Below are 19019 nucleotides of genomic sequence, written 5' to 3' on the forward strand. Positions count from 1 at the left end.
GCCATTCTCCTGCCTCAGCCTCCTGAGTAGCTGGGACTACAGGCACCCGCCACCACGCCTGGCTAATTTTTTTTTTTTGTATTTTTAGTAGAGACGGGGTTTCACCATGTTAGCCAGGATGGTCTCGATCTCCTGACCTCATGATCTGCCCGCCTCAGCCTCCCAAAGTGCTGGGATTATAGGCGTGAGCCACCATACCCAGCCATAAACTTTCTTTTAAGGCTGTGTGTCTGTGTCCTATCCAGCTTACTTGCTGCTATGACTTTACCTCTCTCTTCTCCATCCTGTACATATGAGTTGTCAGATGGCTCATGGGTTGACAGCCACATTCTTGACCTGAAGGCTTCTCTCACCCCTGTGCTTACGAAGGGCTCAGGGGTGGTCTTAGACTTAGGCAAACATTCTAGGACCCTGCGATCTGGGAGAAAGAGGCAGGATACCAACCTGCTCTCAGGCTCTAGTCTGCAGCAGATAGCGGCCAGCGGGAAGAAGGCTGGGGGACAATCTGTGGGAACAAACTTCTCCCAGAAAAGCTTTACGTTGAGGCCAAAGTCCAGTGTTCGGGGAAGGCAGTCAGGATCTGCATACACCTGCCCAATGATCTGTAGGGTAAGAAGACAGCTGTTTACGAAGGACTACAGAGGCCACAGATACATGGCAAGGGAAAGGGATGCTGGGACGTGGACAGGAAGGATGGGCAGAAGAGGAGGTGGTAAAACAGGTTAGAGAGCTCTCCTCAATCCCCTGTCATCTCTCCAAATCTTATAATCCAGACCTGGATCCACTGAGAGTTGGGTTACTGAAGAGGACTGAGAAGGGGCTTCACTGCAGAAGCCAAGTGTTCCAAATCGGCATCTGGAAGCTAGCAACTTCCACTCATCCCACGCTGCCTTGTCTGTGTCTCCTTGTGGCTGTGTGTCTGCCAGAGTGAAGGCTCTGTGAGGTGCTGGATCTGATTCATGTCTGAAACCCTTTAGCACCAGCCTAGTGCTCTGTACACAGGTGCTCAATTAATATTAAAGAAAACAATTTAAAAAAAAATCTTCCTTCATGGCCAGGTGCAGTGGCTCACGCCTGTAATCCCAGCACTTTGGGAGGCTGAGGTGGGTGGATCACCTAAGGTCAGGCGTTTGAGACCAGCCTGGCCAACATGGCGAAACCCTGTCTCTACTAAAAATACAAAAATTAGCCGGGCACGGTGGCACGCACCTGTAGTCCCAGCTACTTGGGAGGCTAAGGCAGGAGAATCACTTGAACCTGGGAGGCGGAGGTTGCAGTGAGCCAAGATCGCACCTGTGCACTCCAGTCTGGGCGACAGAGTGAGACTCCGTCTCAAAAACAAAAAACAAAGAAATTTTCCTTCATTATCCTAATCATTCCTTGTCTCTCTTCTCCTCTACCCATCACAACTTTCTAGGAATTACAGTAAGGCTTTGAATGTGTGTGTGTTTGAGTCTTTGAGATATGCTGAGATAAGCTGTCACCTGACTAAACTCCTAAAGGTAGGAAATTTCCCACGATTCCTCACTCTGTCCACGTGGTACCTAGCACAGGGCTGGCACTTCCTAGCGTGGCTACTTCTACTTGAAGGGAACTGAGAAGGGCTATATTTGGCCCAAGAACTAGCTGGACAGCCACATGAACAGTCTCTTGCCCTTCCTTCTGGAATTCTGAGTCTCACCTACCCCTTATTGACCATGTGTAAGCCACTGTCCTCTTCTGAGCCTCAGTTTCCTCAACTAAAACAACAACAACAAAAAAAAACCTGGCCGGGCGCAGTAGTTCACGCTTATAATTCCAGCCCTTTGAGAGGCCGAGGCGGGTGGATCACCTGAGGTCCGGAGTTAAGCCCAGCCTGGCCAACATGGTGAAACCCTGTCTCTACTAAAAATACAAAAATTAGCCAGGCATGGTGGTATGTGCCTGTAGTCCCAGCTACTTGGGAGGTTGAGGCAGGAGAATCACTTGAACCCAGAAGGCGGAGTTTGTAGTGAGCCCAGATTGTGCCACTGCACTCCAGCCTGGGCAACAAAGCGAGACTCCATCTAAAACAAAAAAACCCTGCCAGTTCTCCTCTTAGGACCAATGAAACACAAATGTGGCAAAGATGTGCAGATGCGTTATAAACCATAAAACCCTACATCCATGTTGATTTTAGTCAAGCTAGTCATCCCTAGGAGGAGAAGCCCCAGTTCTGAGGGAAGGCAGAGCTGCTAGGCCTGCTGCCTCAGGCATGGCCTTGGTGCCAGAGCTCACCTCACAGAGAACGATCCCAAAGGAGAAGATATCCACCGTCTCATCATAGCTCTTTCCTTGGGGAACACAGGAGAGCATGCTGTTAAGTTTACATCCCTTACCTGCTCTGCACTGGGTCTAGGGTCAATCTAAGCCACAGCTAAGAACCAGGGCTAGAATAGGTTCTGCAGGGATGCCCCACAGGCTGTCCTGCACAGACACCATCTGAAAATAGTCCTTCCTCAGCTCTAGGTGACCTGCCTTGGAGAGCCCTTATAACATAACACTGCCTAGGATGAAACTGCATGTTAAAGTGGAAAAGAACCAGACTAGGATTCATCCAGGCTCTGCCATTAGCCAGCTGTGTGCTCCTAGGCAATTCACTGAATTTCTCTGGGCCTCAGACTCCAAAATGGATTGTATTCAGACCATTTCTGAGGTCTCACAACCCTGATTTCAAGAATGCCAACCAGCATCTCTGGTTGGTTTGAGCATTATCCACCAGAGGGCACCACACTTCAGTTCTCACCAAGGAGAGAGAAGGCTAAAGCTGGGACAATAGCCTGAGCTCTCAGCAATCCCTGAGGCACAAATGCCACAGTCAGACTTCACCTTATCCCCAAGGATGGGACACTGATCAGTTCCCAGCCCCCTAAGCTCAGGGAGCTAATTCGTGAGGCCCCTCCTGGCAAGGGGAAAATATCCTCAGCTCTGGGTATCTGGTCCTACACTTCACAGGCCTCCCCTGGAGTTCCTAGGGCTCTGATGCAAGGGCAGCATCTGTCCTCCCTCTGCAGGTGTCCCCTCCAGGGCTTCAGGACTCACCATTCAGCATCTCAGGGGCCATCCAGTAGGGGTTTCCCACCACTGTGTAGCGCTTCTTGCGGTCGTTCTTGCGCAAGGTGCGTTTCTTGGTGGTGGCCTTCTCCATGGGGGGCCTTTTCCTCTCTTCCACTATGAGCCGTGACAGCCCAAAGTCTGCCACCACCACAGTCTTGTCCTGGTAGGATAAAAGCAAGGTGAGGACTTCATGGGGATGTTCTCAAACCTGGCCCTGGGGAGGAGGTATAGGCAAGAGAAGCCACTGAGAAGGGGAGAAAAGGTGTACAGCAAGGGAGAATCAGAGCAGAAAGCTCTATCAAATAGATACACCCAGGCCGGGTGCGGTGGCTTACGCCTGTAATCCCAGAACTTTGGGAGGCCAAGGCGGGTGAATCACCTGAGGTCAGTTGTTCAAGACCAGCCTGGCCAACTGGTGAAACCCCGTCTCTAGTAAAAATACAAAAAAAAAAAAAAAAAAAAAAAAAAATTAGCTGGGCATGGTGGCACACGCCTGTAGTCCTAACTGCTTGGGAGGCTGAAGCAGAAGAATCACTAGAACCCAGGAGGTGGAGGTTACAGTAAGCCAAGATCGCGCTACTGAACTCCAGCCTGGGAAAGAGAATGAGACTCCATCTAAAAAACAAAACAAAACAAAACAGAAAATGCATTTGTTTCTGAGGGTCTGGTATCTGAGCACAGCAGATTCCTAGCCCACAGTGGGGTTCATGGCAGAGCCACTAGAGCCCTGGAGGTGAGGTTCAGGGACTTGGAGAGTGGAACTCGGAGGTGGGACAGGGGGTTGCTTTTGTTTTCCCCGTCCAGCCTTATTCCTAAAAAGATTTCAGGCAGTGGCTAGAACCAGGATAAGACAGAAAAAGGCAAGGAGGAGGCAGTAGGTGGGGAGACTTGGGGGAGACAAGCTCTTTGAATGGCTACAGGGCAGTCATGTGGGAAAGGAATGAAGATTGCGTGGTGTGGGTCTAGAGGGCAGAGCCAGGGCCAGCTGGTAGACACCCAGGAAGTCAGACAGCAAGTCAATAAGACAAACAACACTGAAACCACCACAGCTGAGGGACAGTGGGAGGAATGCTAGTCTCAAACTGGTCCCTGAAAATTTACTAGCTCGGTGGCCTCAGGCTGAGGCTTCAAGTGCCACCACTGTAAAATGGGGTCAGCAATAATCTGCTTTACAAGACTATTATGGGGCAAAAGCAGGTAAAACGACAGGGCTCTACATATAGTCAACAAATTTCTGAATGATTTCAAAGGTTGCTAATGAGAGAAGGTGAAATTATGTCTGTGTGTGTCTGGGAGCTCCCAGAAGACAGAGAAGGGCATTGGAAGAAGCAGGATAGGAGCTCCTACGCAACACCTCTGCCCTCTAGCCAGAGGGGACAAGTCAGCCTCCTTTGTGACAAGGAAGCCAGGAAGGATAGGACCCTGGAGGCCAGGCCCAGAGCAGTGGGACATACCAACTTGATGAGGCAGTTGTGAGAGTTCAGATCCCGGTGGATGATACACATAGAGTGCAAATAGGCCTGGAACAGAAGCATGAGCTGAGGCTAAAGGACCGGCAAATCAACTAAACCCTGATTCTGGAACTGGGGGCCACAGAGGCTCTCCTACCAGGCCATGCCCACCCAGCTTCAGAACCCAACCTGGACAACAGGGCCAGGGCCTCCTGTGGCTACTCCCTTGTTCCAACACTAACAGGAAGCCTCGGCTTCCTCTGCTTCTCTGCTGCCATCTCCTGCCCATCCTTTGGTTCACCAATCACTAACACAGTGACTGGCCAAAGCCCTCACTGCTCTGTCCTTGTCCCCAACTTTACAGAACCCTTGACGTTGCAGCAGTCCCTCCACCTCTACCCATTTTACCCAGATCCAGGCTGCTCCCTCCTCCCCACTCTCCCGATCTCTGGCCTGAGCCACTTTGAATCCTTCCTGCCTGCAACAGAGAAGTGACTTCTTGCTCTAGCTAGCTCTGTCTTTCAGACACTGACTTCCCCTAAGACTCCACCTTCCCCAACTGTCTCAACTTTAAGCTCTCCCCCTTCCTATTAAAATGTTTGTAAACAAATTTGTTTGTTATGTCCCCTCTCCAGGCCTCCACCACTGGTTCTTGTCACTCTCAGGAGCAACTTCCTTTCTCCTTCCCTTCCCTTGCAAATATAGAAGGAGCCACTCTCTGCTCTCCAGCCCCATGCAATACTGCTTTCATCCCTTAGGCTCCTGGAGCTGCTCACACATCCAGGAAGCTCTTCCTGAATCACTATAGCTCATGACCTGCCTGCTTGCCTGCCTGAGGAAGTGCTCCTCAAAGACTGTCTACACCTTTCTTATGCTACCTGCTCCTGAGACTCTTGTGTGTGTGTTTTTTTCTTCCAGCCTTTTCAATGTCAACCCTGCTCAAAGCCATCTCCTCTTCACAAGCTGAGACACCCCCACCAGCCACATGGATGCCTCTTCTGTCCCACAGCTCCAGCTGCCCCTTCTCTGCAGATTAGGTGACTAGCAGCCTCTCCCTAAGCTCTAGTCTCATGGAGCCAGTTTCCTGCCCAGAAGATGCTGATGGGTTCTGCTAGCACAGAACAGCAGGCATCAATGTAGCTCTTCCCAAACCGGTTCCTCAACCATCAGTGCCATCCCCCATCCCCCAAAATGTCTGATAAGTGACACCTCAAGCCACTCTTAACTCCTCCTCCTCCTCCTCTTGTTCCCTCACTGCCAACTAGTCTCTCCATTCTGACTCCACCCTGCCTCCCCGGCTCCTGTCCCCACAGCCACTACCTTAATTCAGAAATCTGAAATGTGTCATTAGCCCCCTTTGCAGGTCTTCATTCCCTGGACCCTCCACATTCCACCTCAACCTACTAACCACATCAGACTCTTTTTTTTTTTTTTTTTTTTTTTTGAGATGAAGTCTCGCTCTGTCACCCAGGCTGGAATGCAGTGGTGTGATCTTGGCTCACTGCAACTTCCGCCTCTCAGGTTCAAGCTATTCTCCTGCCTCGGCCTCCTGAGTAGCTGGGACTATAGGCGTGCACCACCACGCCCAGCTAATTTTTGTATTTTCTTCTTTAGTAGAAACAGGGTTTCATCATGTTGGCCAGGCTGGTCTCAAACTCCTGACCTCAAGTGATTCACTCACCTTGGCCTCCCAAAAAAGTGCTGGGATTACAGGCATGAGCCACTGTGCCTGCCCAGACTCATTTTGGAAAAACTACAACTCTTAAGCTTTCTTGCTTAAAAATCTTTTCCTGCCAGGCACGGTGGCTCACAACTGTAATCCCAACACTTTGGGAGGCTGAGGCAGGAGGAATGCTTGAGCCCAGGAGTTTGAGATTAGCCTGGGCGACAAAGTGAGAACCTATCTCTACAAAAAAAAAAAAAATTCAAAAAATTAGGTGTGGTGGTACACACCTCTAGTCCCAGCTACTTGGGAGGCTAAGGCAGGAGGATTGCTTGAGCCCAGGAGGTCGAGGTTGTAGTGAGCCATGATCATGCCACTGCACTCCAACCTGGGCAACAGAGCAAGATCCTGTCTCAAAACAACAACAAAAAAACACCCTTCCTGATTCAAGCCCCAGAAACAGGAAAAAACAAAACCCCCCAAAAAACCCAAAAAGCCAGTCAACCAAAAAACTCTTTTACATCTGTCTCCTAAATATAGTCCAGAACTCCTTAGCTTAAAACACAGCAACCCTAACGTACCCCTAAACTGTTCCAGACTACTATCTTTGTGGACCCCCATGTGAAGGGCAGTGGCTAAAGTCTCAGGTTTGGCAACCAGACTGATGAGCCCAGGATCCCAGCTCTGTCCCTTTCCAGTCCAGCTTATCTGGAAACCAAGGTTGTTATGAGGAATAAACATGCGCATGCACGTTAATCCCTCAGCTCAGTGCCTAGTATACAGAGGGCACTCAGTACTTGTCAGCTGTTATATTTCTATGCTTGGAATCATTTGTTTCCAGGTAAAATAGATGATTTTCTCCTCTTTCCTCCCAGGTCTTTGCTCCTGTCACTTCAATCTTGGAGCCTCTCTGCCAATAGAACTTTATCCAATTCTGATCCTTCAGGGCTCCACTAGAACTCATTTCCCCTTCATTGGTTTCCTAGGCAGTGAGGTGCTCTACTTGGTCCAGGGGGCTCTCAGCACCTGAACACCCGTGACAGCAAGCCCGGGCCATCTCAGGCTACAGTTGCCTCTCCAGTTTGCCTTGTCTGTGCCCTGTTTGCCCTTAGAGATGTGTAATTCTTTGAGAATAGGGCTGTAAGCTGAGAACAGTTAGCTGGGGCCAGTTTCAGTGGCAGAGACAAACTCAATGAATAGCTGCTGATCCAGCCCACACAAGTGGCACAGGAAGGGGTCTCTACCTTCCAGTGAAGCCCACAATTCTCACATCTCTCTCTACTCTCACCTTGCTGGCAGGTTTGTTGGTGGGACTCACCATTCCGGAGGCAATTCCTTTGGCAAACCTGACCTTCTGCTGCCAGGGGAACGGATCCTGCAGAATGGGGGAAATGATTGTCAGAGGTTGTTGAGCCCTATCCCACTCGTGGTCCAGGCCCTATGGGTCAATCTGGTCTCCTAGTGAAGCCTCCTTGTCTATGCTCAGTCCCACCCAGCATGGTCCTTTAGGGGCACAGCAGGGCCCCTCTGGCCTTTAAGCTCCCAGGATAGTGATAGCATAGGTGTCTGACAACACACCAAGGCTCCTGGAGACTATGGGGTGGTGTACTCACCATATTGCGCAGGAAGTCCTTCAGCGTGCCCCCCTCAATGTACTCTGTCAGCAGGTTCAGCTTCTTATCCTTGTACAGCACACCAATGAACTTGAGCACATTGGGGTGGTCCAGGCTGCGCATCACTTTCACCTGGGGGTCGGGGGAAGCCAAGGAAAGCTGGCTGTTAACTTCTATGTCTTCCTTACCCCTTCCCTCCGGGGAATCAGCTTGACAAGTGTTACCACCTGTATCTCCTCCCGCCTCTCTTGTGATATGACAGGGCACTAAGATCAGGATGAGGGAAGACCACCACCATATAGATGGAGATGGCTTCACAGATCTTACCCTTGGGATCCTGCCTTTCTAGGAACTGCACTGGGGGAACTGGGGTGGGAGTGGCCAAGTAGCTTGGAGGGCAGTACCGGGACCACAGGTGTCCCCAACTGACGTTGCTCCATGAAGTAACTTGGGAGGGGTGGTGAAAACTGTAAATGCCCAAGGAGTGTGAGTGCTCAGGGAGCTCCCCCTCCAGGTTCCCTTAGCAGTGTATTCAGGTAAGGATTATAACATCGAGTTGTACTAAATTGGTATTTTCATGTCCATCATCCTCATAACCTGAGAGCTTCTCTGAACCATGTATCTTTTGTTACTGCATCCCTTGTATCCTCTTTGTGTTGCTTTTAGTAAGTGTTCATTGAACAAATAATTATGCTGTAATTTAGAGGGAGTGGGATATTCCTCTAGGGCTCTTTTCTGCTTAGTTTTTAAGACAGTGATTCCGAACTGTATTTCCTCTTGAAGCCATTATTTGTAAGGTCTTCTCTCTTCCAGTGGTGACACCAACCTCCTGGGCCCCCTCCATCTTCTTACCTCAGTCAGAAAAGTTTTCTGGGTCTCCTCATCACATCGAATTAACTCTTTCATGACCATCACTTTGCCCGTGGCTTTGTGTGTCACCTACAGGGAGGGTGACTGTTAACGGTGCTGAGACCAGAAGTTCTGGAGAACTGTTTGAGAAAATCTATGCAGCTGACCATCCCATCCCTTGGAGGGCACACTGAGCCGGGTCAGACTGACAGAGTTCATGTGTGGAAGATGCAGCGTGGAGCAACGTGGGACTCAGATGGAAGCATACCCTCTTTTCTGGAGAGGTGGGCATGCACGGAGGAGAGGCAAGAACCCAGAAAAGGGAAGTGGGGAAGGAGGCAGGAGGGGACGCTGCCAAGCCAAGCAGGGCTCTGGTCATTTGGCATAGGAGTGAGTCTCTTGAGTGAACAGAAGTCTGGGGGCAGGAAGGTCAGTGCCAAAGACATGCACCAGGGAGCTGGGTGGGTCAGGGGTGAGCTCTCCAGCCCTGCTGCCCCTGCAAGCTGAGACACATGGCTTACCTGACCCCCCCTCCCAGTTCTCAGCAGAGGAGGAGGAGGAGGAGAGAAAGAGAGAGGTTAGTCCCTGAGACTGTTCACCAGGGAGGCAGGAGCCATTCCCCTGTGTGCTCCTTGTAGCATGCCCGGTACTGAGGTCTGTGGGCACCTAACAGACACCCACTGACTGGAGGCAGGAGGGCCACGGGCACAGCTCAACCAAACCTGGATCTCTAGGTCCACAAGCTCACTGTAACAGTAACACTGACCTTAGGTGGCCTGGGTAGGGGTGAAGCCTCTCACACCATCACCCAAAGCCAGGAAGGAGGCCTGGCGTCCTGCAGGGGGTGTGGGGTGGGGCCAAGTGATGAGAAATCCCCGAAAGATATTGAGAGAGGGACTGGGGGCAGAAGAGCAAAGTATTTGCTACCTGCGCTCACCTTGATAGCCTGCCCAAAGAAGCCCTTCCCCAGGACCTCCCCGTGGATTAGGTCACAGGGCCGGAAGATCTGCTGTGAATAGCTGCTGGAACAACGAAGGGATTCTGAGCGGCTGATGTCACGGCTGAACAGCAGGGGCTCCTTTGGGGAGCTGGGGCCAGGGGACCTGGAGATGCTGTTACTGCGCCTGAAGATGAGGAAAGATGGGGGTAGGGATGCGTAGTCCTCAGAGACTGGCCAAGAAACCCTGGAGGAAGGAACCTTAGGGGCACCTGTTCATTCCAATGTCTATAGTTTAGATGTTATTATCGGGGAACAGGGGCTCTTACATCAGATGTATCATTTTGGGGTTGCTGACATCAGTCATTTATTTAAGCATAGTAAAAACACATTCAAAATGGGAACTCTGCGTACATCACACATAGAACAATTAACTAGATTCTACTAGCTTATAATGCTCAGTATATGACATATATGACAGGACTGTAGATGGTAATTCACCATTTCCCGTATTTGCTTGATTTAAGGTACTAACTGGTTTAGAGTGATAGTTATACTAATATCCAAAAAATGAGCAGATGGGATTTTTTTTTTTTTTTTTGAGACAGCATCTCACTCTGTCAACCAGGATGGAGTGCAGTGGTGTGATCTTGGCTCACTGCAACCTCTGTCTCCCTGGTTCACATGAGTCTTGTGCCCCAGCCTCCTGAGTAACTGGGACTACAGGCATGTGCCACCAGGCTCGGCTAGTTATTATTATTATTTTTGAGACAGAGTCTTGCTCTGTTGCCCAGGCTGGAGTGCAATGGCACGATCTCGGCTCACTGCAACCTCCATCTCCCAGGTTCAAGCAATTCTCCTGCCTCAGCCTCCCAAGTAGCTGAGACTACAGGTGCACACCACCACGCCTGGCTAATTTTTTTTTTTGACAGAGTCTCGCTCTGTCGCCCAGGCTGAAGTGCAATGGTGGGATCTCCACTCACTGCAACCTCTGCCTCCCAGGTTCAAGCGATTCTCCTGCCTCAGCCTCCCAGGTAGCTGGGATTACAGGCACGTGCCACCACGCCCGAATACTTTTTGTATTTTTTTAAATAGAGATGGGGTTTCACCATGTTGGCCAGGTTGGTCTTGAACTCCTGACCTCACAATCCACCTGTCTTGGCCTCCCTAAGTGCTGGGATTACAGGCGTGAGCCACAGCACCTGGCCCTAATTTTTGTATTTTTAGTAGAGATGGGGTTTCACCATATTGGCCAGACTAGTCTCAAACTCCTCACCTTGTGATCCACCCGCCTCGGCCTCCCAAAGTGCTGGGATTACAGGCGTGAGCCACCATGCCTGGCCAGCAAATGGGATTTTGGATGATATTTTGCACATCTTTGTACCTGTCCATGTTTCCTGAATTTTAAGATGACAAGCATATATGATTTTTATAGCAATAAAGTCACTATGTTTACATTTTTAAAAGCGGTAGATAACAGTCATGGTCAGTAACTATAGTTTCACTTACTGAAGGAGGGACAAGAAGGTTGAAGTCCACAGCACTGCAGGTGAACAGCCCTGTAAACTTTCTCTCCGGGGTATGCTCCTGCTTTACTTGGGCTACCCAGAGAGGACTGACGCTGGATGGCTCTTGGCTTGTCCTGCCCTATAGGTTTTCTTACCCTTGTTCTTTTGCTCTGCCTCCTGCTGACCATGCCCACTACAGCACACAAGGTTAGCTGCCCTCCTCCTCTGCATGGTGGCTCTACAGGTATCTGGCCACTCCCAAATCTTCCCTTTTCCAGGTCATGAATTTCTAGCTCTTCTCTGCCCTATGTTGCCCTGCCTCCCACTAATTTCATCATACTGATCAAGGCCAAGAGGCAGTGGGAGTGAGGGGAGCAATTTGAGGGGAGGGCACTGTTTCCAACACATGCCAGCTGAGAGGGCCCTAACTTTGGTGAGGAGAGTGGATTAAAAAACAAAAACAAAAACAAAAAAAACTACCTTTTTTGGGGGGGGCTCACTCTGTTGCCCAAGCTATAGTACAGTGGTGTGATCAAGGCTCACTGCAGCCTTGAACTCCTGGGCTCAGGCAATCCTCCTCCTAAGCCTCTCGAATAGCTGGGATTACAGGCATGCGCCAACATGCCCAGTTAACTTTTTTATTCTTTCTAGAGACAGGAATGTTGCCCAGGCTGCTCTTGAACTCCTGGCCTCAAGCAATCCTCTGGCCTTGGCCTCCCAAAGTGCTGGGATTACAGGTGTGAGCCACAGTGCCCTGCCCATCTAATTAAAAACAATATTTTTTTGGTAGAGACAGTGTCTCACTATGCTGCCCAGGCTGGTCTCAAACTCCTGTGCTCAAGCGATCCTCCTACCTAGGCCTCCCAGAGTGTTGGGATTACAGGCATGAGCCGCCATGCCTGGCCAAGAACCTGATTCTTAGTGATACTAAGAATGCGTCACATTTACTGAACGCTGTCCCTATGACAGCACCATACAACTTTATGTCCTTTTCCACATTTAATCCTTACATAATTGGTGAGACAGCCACCTTTATCTTACCATCTTATGTCACAGATGCAGAAACAGGCTCAGAGAAATGAAGTGATTTGTGAAGGGAGGAGCTCAGCCTGAAACCCCAGTAGGGTATCAGTATTTCTGCCTGGGAGCCAGTGCTCTTGACTTCTTTTCTGTAAGTCTCCCTTCTTGGGGCTTACACTCAAGGTAACTGCTCCTTCTCCATGGACCTGGCAGAATCTGGGGTTTGGGGGTTGTTGGTCCCTCAAGTCTAAAAAACTTTCATTCATCTTTTACTTTATTGTTTTCAAAGTCTTTCTACACAATTTATTCAATCCTATCTGTGCCCCTACTCCAGGCTCTGAGCTCCATGCTTTCTCCACAGGTCATGCTGCTCTTCAGGGTATAGCATCACCACCTCCTGTCCAGCTTAGGAGTTCAGTGTACAGAGCCTGACCCTCCGGTTTCTAAGGAAACCTGGCAGACAGCTGGGTCCGCAAAGGCTCTGGCTATAAACTGTGATCCCCACAGGGGCAGCTGGGTCAGCACAATCCTCATAGTCTGTCCCTGGCCAGCTGGTTCCTCTCCTAACTCTTCAGGCTTCTGAAAGCCAGCTCAGCTCATCTGAGAGACAGACATGGGACAGGACAGAGCCAGGGTGGGAGGTGGCACCTCAGGGAACGTCTCCTCAGTGTCCCCTCCAGATTCTCCTTGGTGTCCAGGGTGCTGAGGGTGTGGGGGTGTCCGGCATTCTGCATGTGAGGAGTGAGCCGGGCCTCCAGCCGCAGCTGGTCCAGGCGTTGGGAGACGGGGTCATGTTCAATCAACAGCTGAAGTGTCTGGCTCGTCTGGCTAATTGCATCCTCCACCTGTGGCCAAGAGCAGTATAAAGCTCCCACAGGCTGCCCCACCCCAGGCCACCCATGGCCAACCCAGATGACTCAGGCACAGTGTGGCCAGTGCTCAACTTGGCTAATGGTGGCCTCTAGCTGTCAGTGGCCTCACAGTGCCCTCTGCCTGGCATTCTGTCAGCTCTCCCATCTGTCAACCATCCCTGCTACCCTGGGAACCTGTTAAGCTGTAATAGGTCACCAGTGGTTACATGCTCAATGCTAAGACAAAGAGATGGGCTAGGGGTAGGAAAAGGTAAAGGTTATAGCCTGGTTTCCCAGAGGATCTATTCCATGTCCCACCCTCACAAGACAGATTAGACACACACTCTACCTCCTCCACTCGAAGTGTGCGGACCGGGGTCCCATTGATCTCCAGGATGCGGTCCCCAGGGTGGATGGCATTGCGATTGTTGGGACTGATGTGCATCCGGTTGACCCTGGGCCAGACAAAGAGTTGAGGCAGGGTAAAGATGTCCTAAAAACCTGCCTGACCAATTCTGCTTGTGCAAGGAAGGTCCCAGGCCACCAGTGGCCCCTAAAGGGCCCAGGATATCCACACGGAAAGGCAACACCTTTTCTAGGATGCCCCATCTCAGTGAAGGGAATTGTCACTTACCCTGTGGCCTAAGCCAGAAACTTGGACATCATCTTCCCCATTTGGAGTTCCCTCATCCCTCTCCTACTCCCATCTCTAAGAACTCTGCCTTCTTTCCATCATTGTAGTTATTCACATCTCTTACCTGGATCACTGTAATAGCTTCTTTTTTTTTTTTAACTTTGTTTTTAATTTTTTTTTTGAGATGGTGTCTTACTCTGTCATCCAGGCTGGAGTGCAATGGCATGATCTGGGCTCACTGCAACCTCTGCCTCCCAGGCTCAAGCAATTCTCATGCCTCAGCCTCTTGAGTAACTGGGATTACAGGCGTGTGGCACCATGCCCAGCTAATTTTTTGTACTTTTTGTAGAGATGGGGGTTTCGCCATGTTGGTCAGGCTAATCTCAAAACTCTTGACCTCAAGTAATCTGCCCACCTTGGCCTCCCAAAGTGCTGGGATTACAGGAGTAAGCTATTATATCTGGACTTTTAATTTTAAAAAATAGAGATGGGGTCTTGCTATGTTGGCCAGGTTGGTCTTGAACTCCTGGCCTCAAGCAATCCTCCCACCTCAGCCTCCCAAAGTGCTGAGATTACAGGCATGAGCCACCGCACCCAGCCTACAACAGCTTCCTAACTGGTCTCTATACCTCTAGGCTTTCCCCTCTCCAATCCAACCTCCATACCAGTGATCCTTCTAAAATGTTAACTTGGTCACAAAAGCTTGCTGCTTAAACTCTCAATGGATCTGCTGGATCTTCATAATCCAGGCCCTCTATATGCTTAACAGCCCCTTTTTTGGCCACATCCAACCTACATCAGACATGATTAAGACTCCCACTTTTGGAGAATGTTTCTCCCTCTGCCTTGAACACAATTCCCTCTCCTCTTCATCTAATGAGGTTGTAGAACAGACCTTAGCTCCTCCTGACTTCCCAAACTCTAGTATCCTTCACCTACTGTGCAAGCACTAGCCTAATGTCCAACACATGGTAGATGCAAAATCAACATTTACATGGTAAGCAGCCAGAGGTATGACATTACTGGTATTAGATAGACACAGACTCTTTCTCCATCTGGTCTCTGGCCTTAATCTAGGATAGGGTCTTAACTTCTTTTGGGCCATGGACCACATTTTCTCCGTTCATTCTCTCAACTGACAAAAAAATAATCAACCAACTCCTACTATATGCCAGGTACTGTTCCAAGCCCTGGGCATGCAGCACTGAACAAGACAGCAAGTTCCTTCTGGAATTTACATTCTAGTGGAGGGGAAAGAAGATAAACAACTAATACACATAATCAAGCCAGATAATTTCAAAGAGCAAACATGATCTGAAACCTGACACCTGAAAGGTGAGTGATTCTGGCCTTAAGTATCTGGTAGGAAGTAGCCTGGGCAGAGAGAACAATAAGTGCCAAGGCCCAGGTGTGGTTACAGCATAGTGGGGTCCAGGAGAAAGATATGAGATGAGAATAAAGGGAGTTCTGAATGAGACTTTGGAGATCTAAGCCCTCTGAGGACCATTTACAGACTCTGCTCAAGAACCCCTGCTGAAGGGTTCTCAAAATACTTACTCTTTCACTTGCACAGTGGTGGCGTAGTTGGAGCAGGCACTTTCCACGGACACAGAGAAGCCCCGCCTGCCTTCAGTGGTGGCTGGCATGGAGATGAGCGTAACAGAGTAGGGTAGCTGGTCCTGAGCAGACTCTGTGGAGAGTCTCTCAAACATGGGTGCCAGCACCACCTCATTGTGGCACTTCCCACTGGGGAGAGGGCACAGGGGGGAGTATGATGCTAGAGTCCCATGCAGAAGCCCCCCAGCAACCACTGCACCATGTGGCTTTAAGTAACAGTATCTATAGTCTCACTACCACCCTCTCCGTCATGATTCTACCTGGCTGCTCAGAATGAGGAGCCTGGGTTCTCAGGGTGGGCTGGGACTGGGGGTGCTGAGCTGGATCTGCAGCAAGTGGTATATTTGGAAGAACATTGGCCTGGGTTGGGGTGAGATGGCCTGGGTTCTCTTCACTCTGCCTTTGACTCACAATGAGAACCTTGCCCTTGTACTATTCTATTCCATGAGCCCCAGGCTGACTTCTTTCGTCAACCAAGGTGGTTGGACAGGGTGAGCTCTAAGGGGTCTTTGACTTTAATGTTCTGGGATCCTCCTTGAAGGTGCCTCCCACTGGGAGGATTGCAGGGCAGAGTGAAGACATTTTCAAGGTAGGTAAGAAAAAAGGGTAGAGATATGTGTAAATCATTCCGCTTACAAGTTAAAGAGCTGGTTAAGAGCACTGCTGTGATCCAATGCTCTGACTACACTAACACTCTTTCTGCCCAACTCACCCTGCCACCGTCCCTCCCCCAGGCCACTCTTATATGGGAGAGGATAGACAAAGGACCACCATCTTACCAGTAGAGGGTAGCGTGCTGCACCAGTGCATATGCATCCCCATCCTCAATGATCACCTTGCAGCTCATACAGGCAAAGCACTCTGGGTGGTACTTGAACTCCCCAGCCACCTGTGAGCAGGTGGGGAGAAGGGTACACAAAAGGAGGAAGGAATTGAGTTATCACTGTTGCTGGAGTGAGGACAGGGGTAGGTGAATGACCTCCAATCAAGGCCCCAGTCAAAATCCACTCTTTCACTCTCTGCCCAAAGAAAGTATCAGATTGGTACCTCCTGTCATTTCTGAGACTGCACAAAACTGTTTTCGTTTCAGTTATGAGAACAAGCCCCCAGAAGTAATCGTCCCCACTAAAAAAGATCACAGTTCCTCCAATATAGGGTTGGCAAGTCTGTGATTATGCTTAAAGTCCTGTGTCCAGAGCGGGTATAGGAGGTAGCACCTCTCTCTGCCAGCCCATTCCAGAGTCTCCTTTTCTTATTCCCTGAACACAACCTAGGTATATCCTCCTTTCAGCCTGTAACACTCTCCTTTGAGGTCCTTATCCAACTACACTGTGTCTCCTCTCTGCCTGCCTCTCCTCCCACTCCCAACATTAAACTATTAAGTCTTTGAGGGAAGGATCTTACCTTTCACTTAATAGGTGCTCAGCTGATACCTGCTGGTTGAATGAATGAATAAATAAAGGGAGATGCCCTGGCTGATGGAAAGATCAAAAGATGAACAGCCACGGGGAACTGGAAGCACTGTCAATGGACTCTGAAGACTAAGAGGGGCAGATATGAAGGGACTCACTCACCATAAAAGGCCCTGTCATCAGCAGGGAGCACCCATGACAGAACTCCCCAAACTTCCCCCAGTAGTCCTTGGGGCAGTAGAGCTTCCCATCCTTCTCGTAGTACCAGTTGGTGAGGGAATCCTGGCATTCTGAACACCTGAAAGGCAAGACAAGAACTGAAATTCTCCTGGATCCCTGGAACCAGGCCACATAGGCTGTCCCTGGCTCCTAGGTCTGACAACAAAATAGACAGTCCTCTTTGACCCAAAGCCAAGATGGGGGAAAGTTATAGCCTTGTGCTATCTCCCCAAGGGAAGCTGGTTCAGAGTGAACAAGGCCCCAGAAACCAGCTCTGTGTTGCCTGCCTCAGTGGACAGACTAGTGTTTCACAACCTCTTTGGGTCTTGGAGCCCTCTGAGAATTTGATAAAAGCCAAGAAGCCTCCCCTAGAAAAATGCACATATAAGGAAGATGTGTATATAATTTAGGTGGGGGTGTGTGTGTGTGTGTGTATATAAAGGATTTTCTGAAACCTATTTATGGCACCAGTTAAGGACCTCTGGTCTTGACAGATATTTCAATGAACAAAAGCAGTTTGATCATCTCCACTCTTCAAAACCGACCCATCACCAACAGCATTACCAATGTAATGTTCTTGCCAAAAATATGTTAAGTATAAAAAAACTAATCAGGCAAATCTAGAATGTGGGTTATTCTATAAGATAATTGGTCTTGACTCTTCTAAAAAGTCATGGGGAGAAGAAAAGACACAGATTTTAAAAAGCTTAGAGACACAGCAACCAAATACGATGCCTACACCTTGGATTCAAATTTAGATTAAAAAAGGCAACAGCCATGAACATTTTTTGGAACTGAGGAAATCTGGATTTGGACTATAATATTATATTGTAAAATTACTGTGAATTTTCTTAGATGTGATGATATTTGACTTATATAGGAGAATTCTTAGGAGAAACATATTGAACTATTTAAGGGTAAAAGTCAAGATGCATTTAAGTTACTCTGAAATAGTTCAGCAAAAATAAATGAAAGTATATAGACAGAGGGAGAGAGATACACAAAGTGGCATAACATTAACAAATGATGAATCTATGTGAAAGGTATGTAGGTGTTATTTGAACTACATTTTCAACTTTTCTACATATTTGAAAATTTTTTCAAAATAAAATATTGAGGAAGAAACCCAACATTCTATTAGCACCATGTAAGATGTACATGTTAGATCCATGGCTTGCTAGGCGGGGTGGCTGATGCCTGTAATCCCAGCACTTTGGGAAGCTGAGATGGGAGGATCACTTGAGCCCAGGAGTTCGAGACCAGCCTGAGCAACATAGTAAGACCCCGTCTCTTAAAAAAAAAAAAAAAAAATCCATAGCTCCCTTCTCCCCTAATCACCTGGCTATGAAGTTCCACCTTTCAAAAGTCAGGTGTGTTGTCAGGACTTACCTGCACAACCTCCTCCTTCCTTCTGAGCTTCCCAACACACACAGCTAAGAGCTCCTTGGCCTGCTGAGCCCATGCCATTTTTTTCCTTCTAGTTCCTTCTTTTCCCTATTCTCGTTGTCAAGGCCTTCCACCTTCCACAGTGGCCATATCGTTATTTCCAAGAGGTTTCAACATTGCTTGGTTTGAATCTTGATCCTGCCACTTACTAGTTACATCATCTTGGGCAAGATATTTTACTTACTTCTCTGGCCTACTTTCCTCATCTATAAAATGAACTGCTGTGAAAATTATGGGAAATAATATGTATTAAAAATATAGAGAGCAGCTGGGCACAGTGGCTCACGCTTGTAATCCCAGCACTTTGGGAGGCCGAGGCACGTGGATCACTTGGAAGTCAGGAGTTCGAGACCAGCCTGGCCAACATGGTGAAACCCGGTCTCTACTAAAAATACAAAAAATTAGCCGGGCGTGGTGGCACGAACCTGTAATCCCAGCTTCTCGGGAGGCTGAGGCAGGAGAATCGCTGGAACCCAGGAGGTGGAGGTTACAGTGGGCCGAGATCATGCTACTGCACTCCAGCCTGGGTGACAGAGCCAGACTCCGTCTCAAAAAAAATTATAGATAGACAGACAGAGATAGCTTATATAAAAGACCTAATATAGGCTGGGTGCGGTGGCTCACACCTGTAATCCCAGCACTTTGGGAGGCTGAGGCAGGCAGATCACAAGGTCAGGAGTTTTGAGACTAGCCTGGCCAACATAGTGAAATCCTGTCTCTACTA

At 49.1% G+C, this 19019-nt stretch overlaps 1 protein-coding gene across 4 annotated transcripts in view; it reads right to left on the reverse strand.

The window, feature by feature from the left end:
* Positions 1-19019, reverse strand: part of LIMK2 (LIM domain kinase 2) — a 67396-nt gene that overhangs the window by 4065 nt on the left and 44312 nt on the right. For 3 of the 4 annotated variants that reach the window (XM_023185451.2, XM_023185453.2, XM_023185452.2), the window contains 13 exons: positions 16793-16928; positions 15998-16107; positions 15159-15347; positions 13317-13422; positions 12765-12961; positions 9589-9775; positions 8655-8741; positions 7803-7934; positions 7508-7564; positions 4530-4595; positions 3061-3235; positions 2257-2312; positions 445-602 (listed from right to left, as the gene is read on the reverse strand). In XM_023185451.2, coding sequence (XP_023041219.1) covers positions 445-602; positions 2257-2312; positions 3061-3235; positions 4530-4595; positions 7508-7564; positions 7803-7934; positions 8655-8741; positions 9589-9775; positions 12765-12961; positions 13317-13422; positions 15159-15347; positions 15998-16107; positions 16793-16928 — 1656 coding nt within the window. The remainder of the gene's footprint in view (positions 1-444; positions 603-2256; positions 2313-3060; positions 3236-4529; positions 4596-7507; positions 7565-7802; positions 7935-8654; positions 8742-9588; positions 9776-12764; positions 12962-13316; positions 13423-15158; positions 15348-15997; positions 16108-16792; positions 16929-19019) is intronic. The other variant, XR_002725091.2, reaches the window with a different exon arrangement.

This window comes from Piliocolobus tephrosceles, chromosome 19, assembly GCF_002776525.5.
Source record: "Piliocolobus tephrosceles isolate RC106 chromosome 19, ASM277652v3, whole genome shotgun sequence".
Taxonomy (NCBI): Eukaryota; Metazoa; Chordata; class Mammalia; order Primates; family Cercopithecidae; genus Piliocolobus; species Piliocolobus tephrosceles.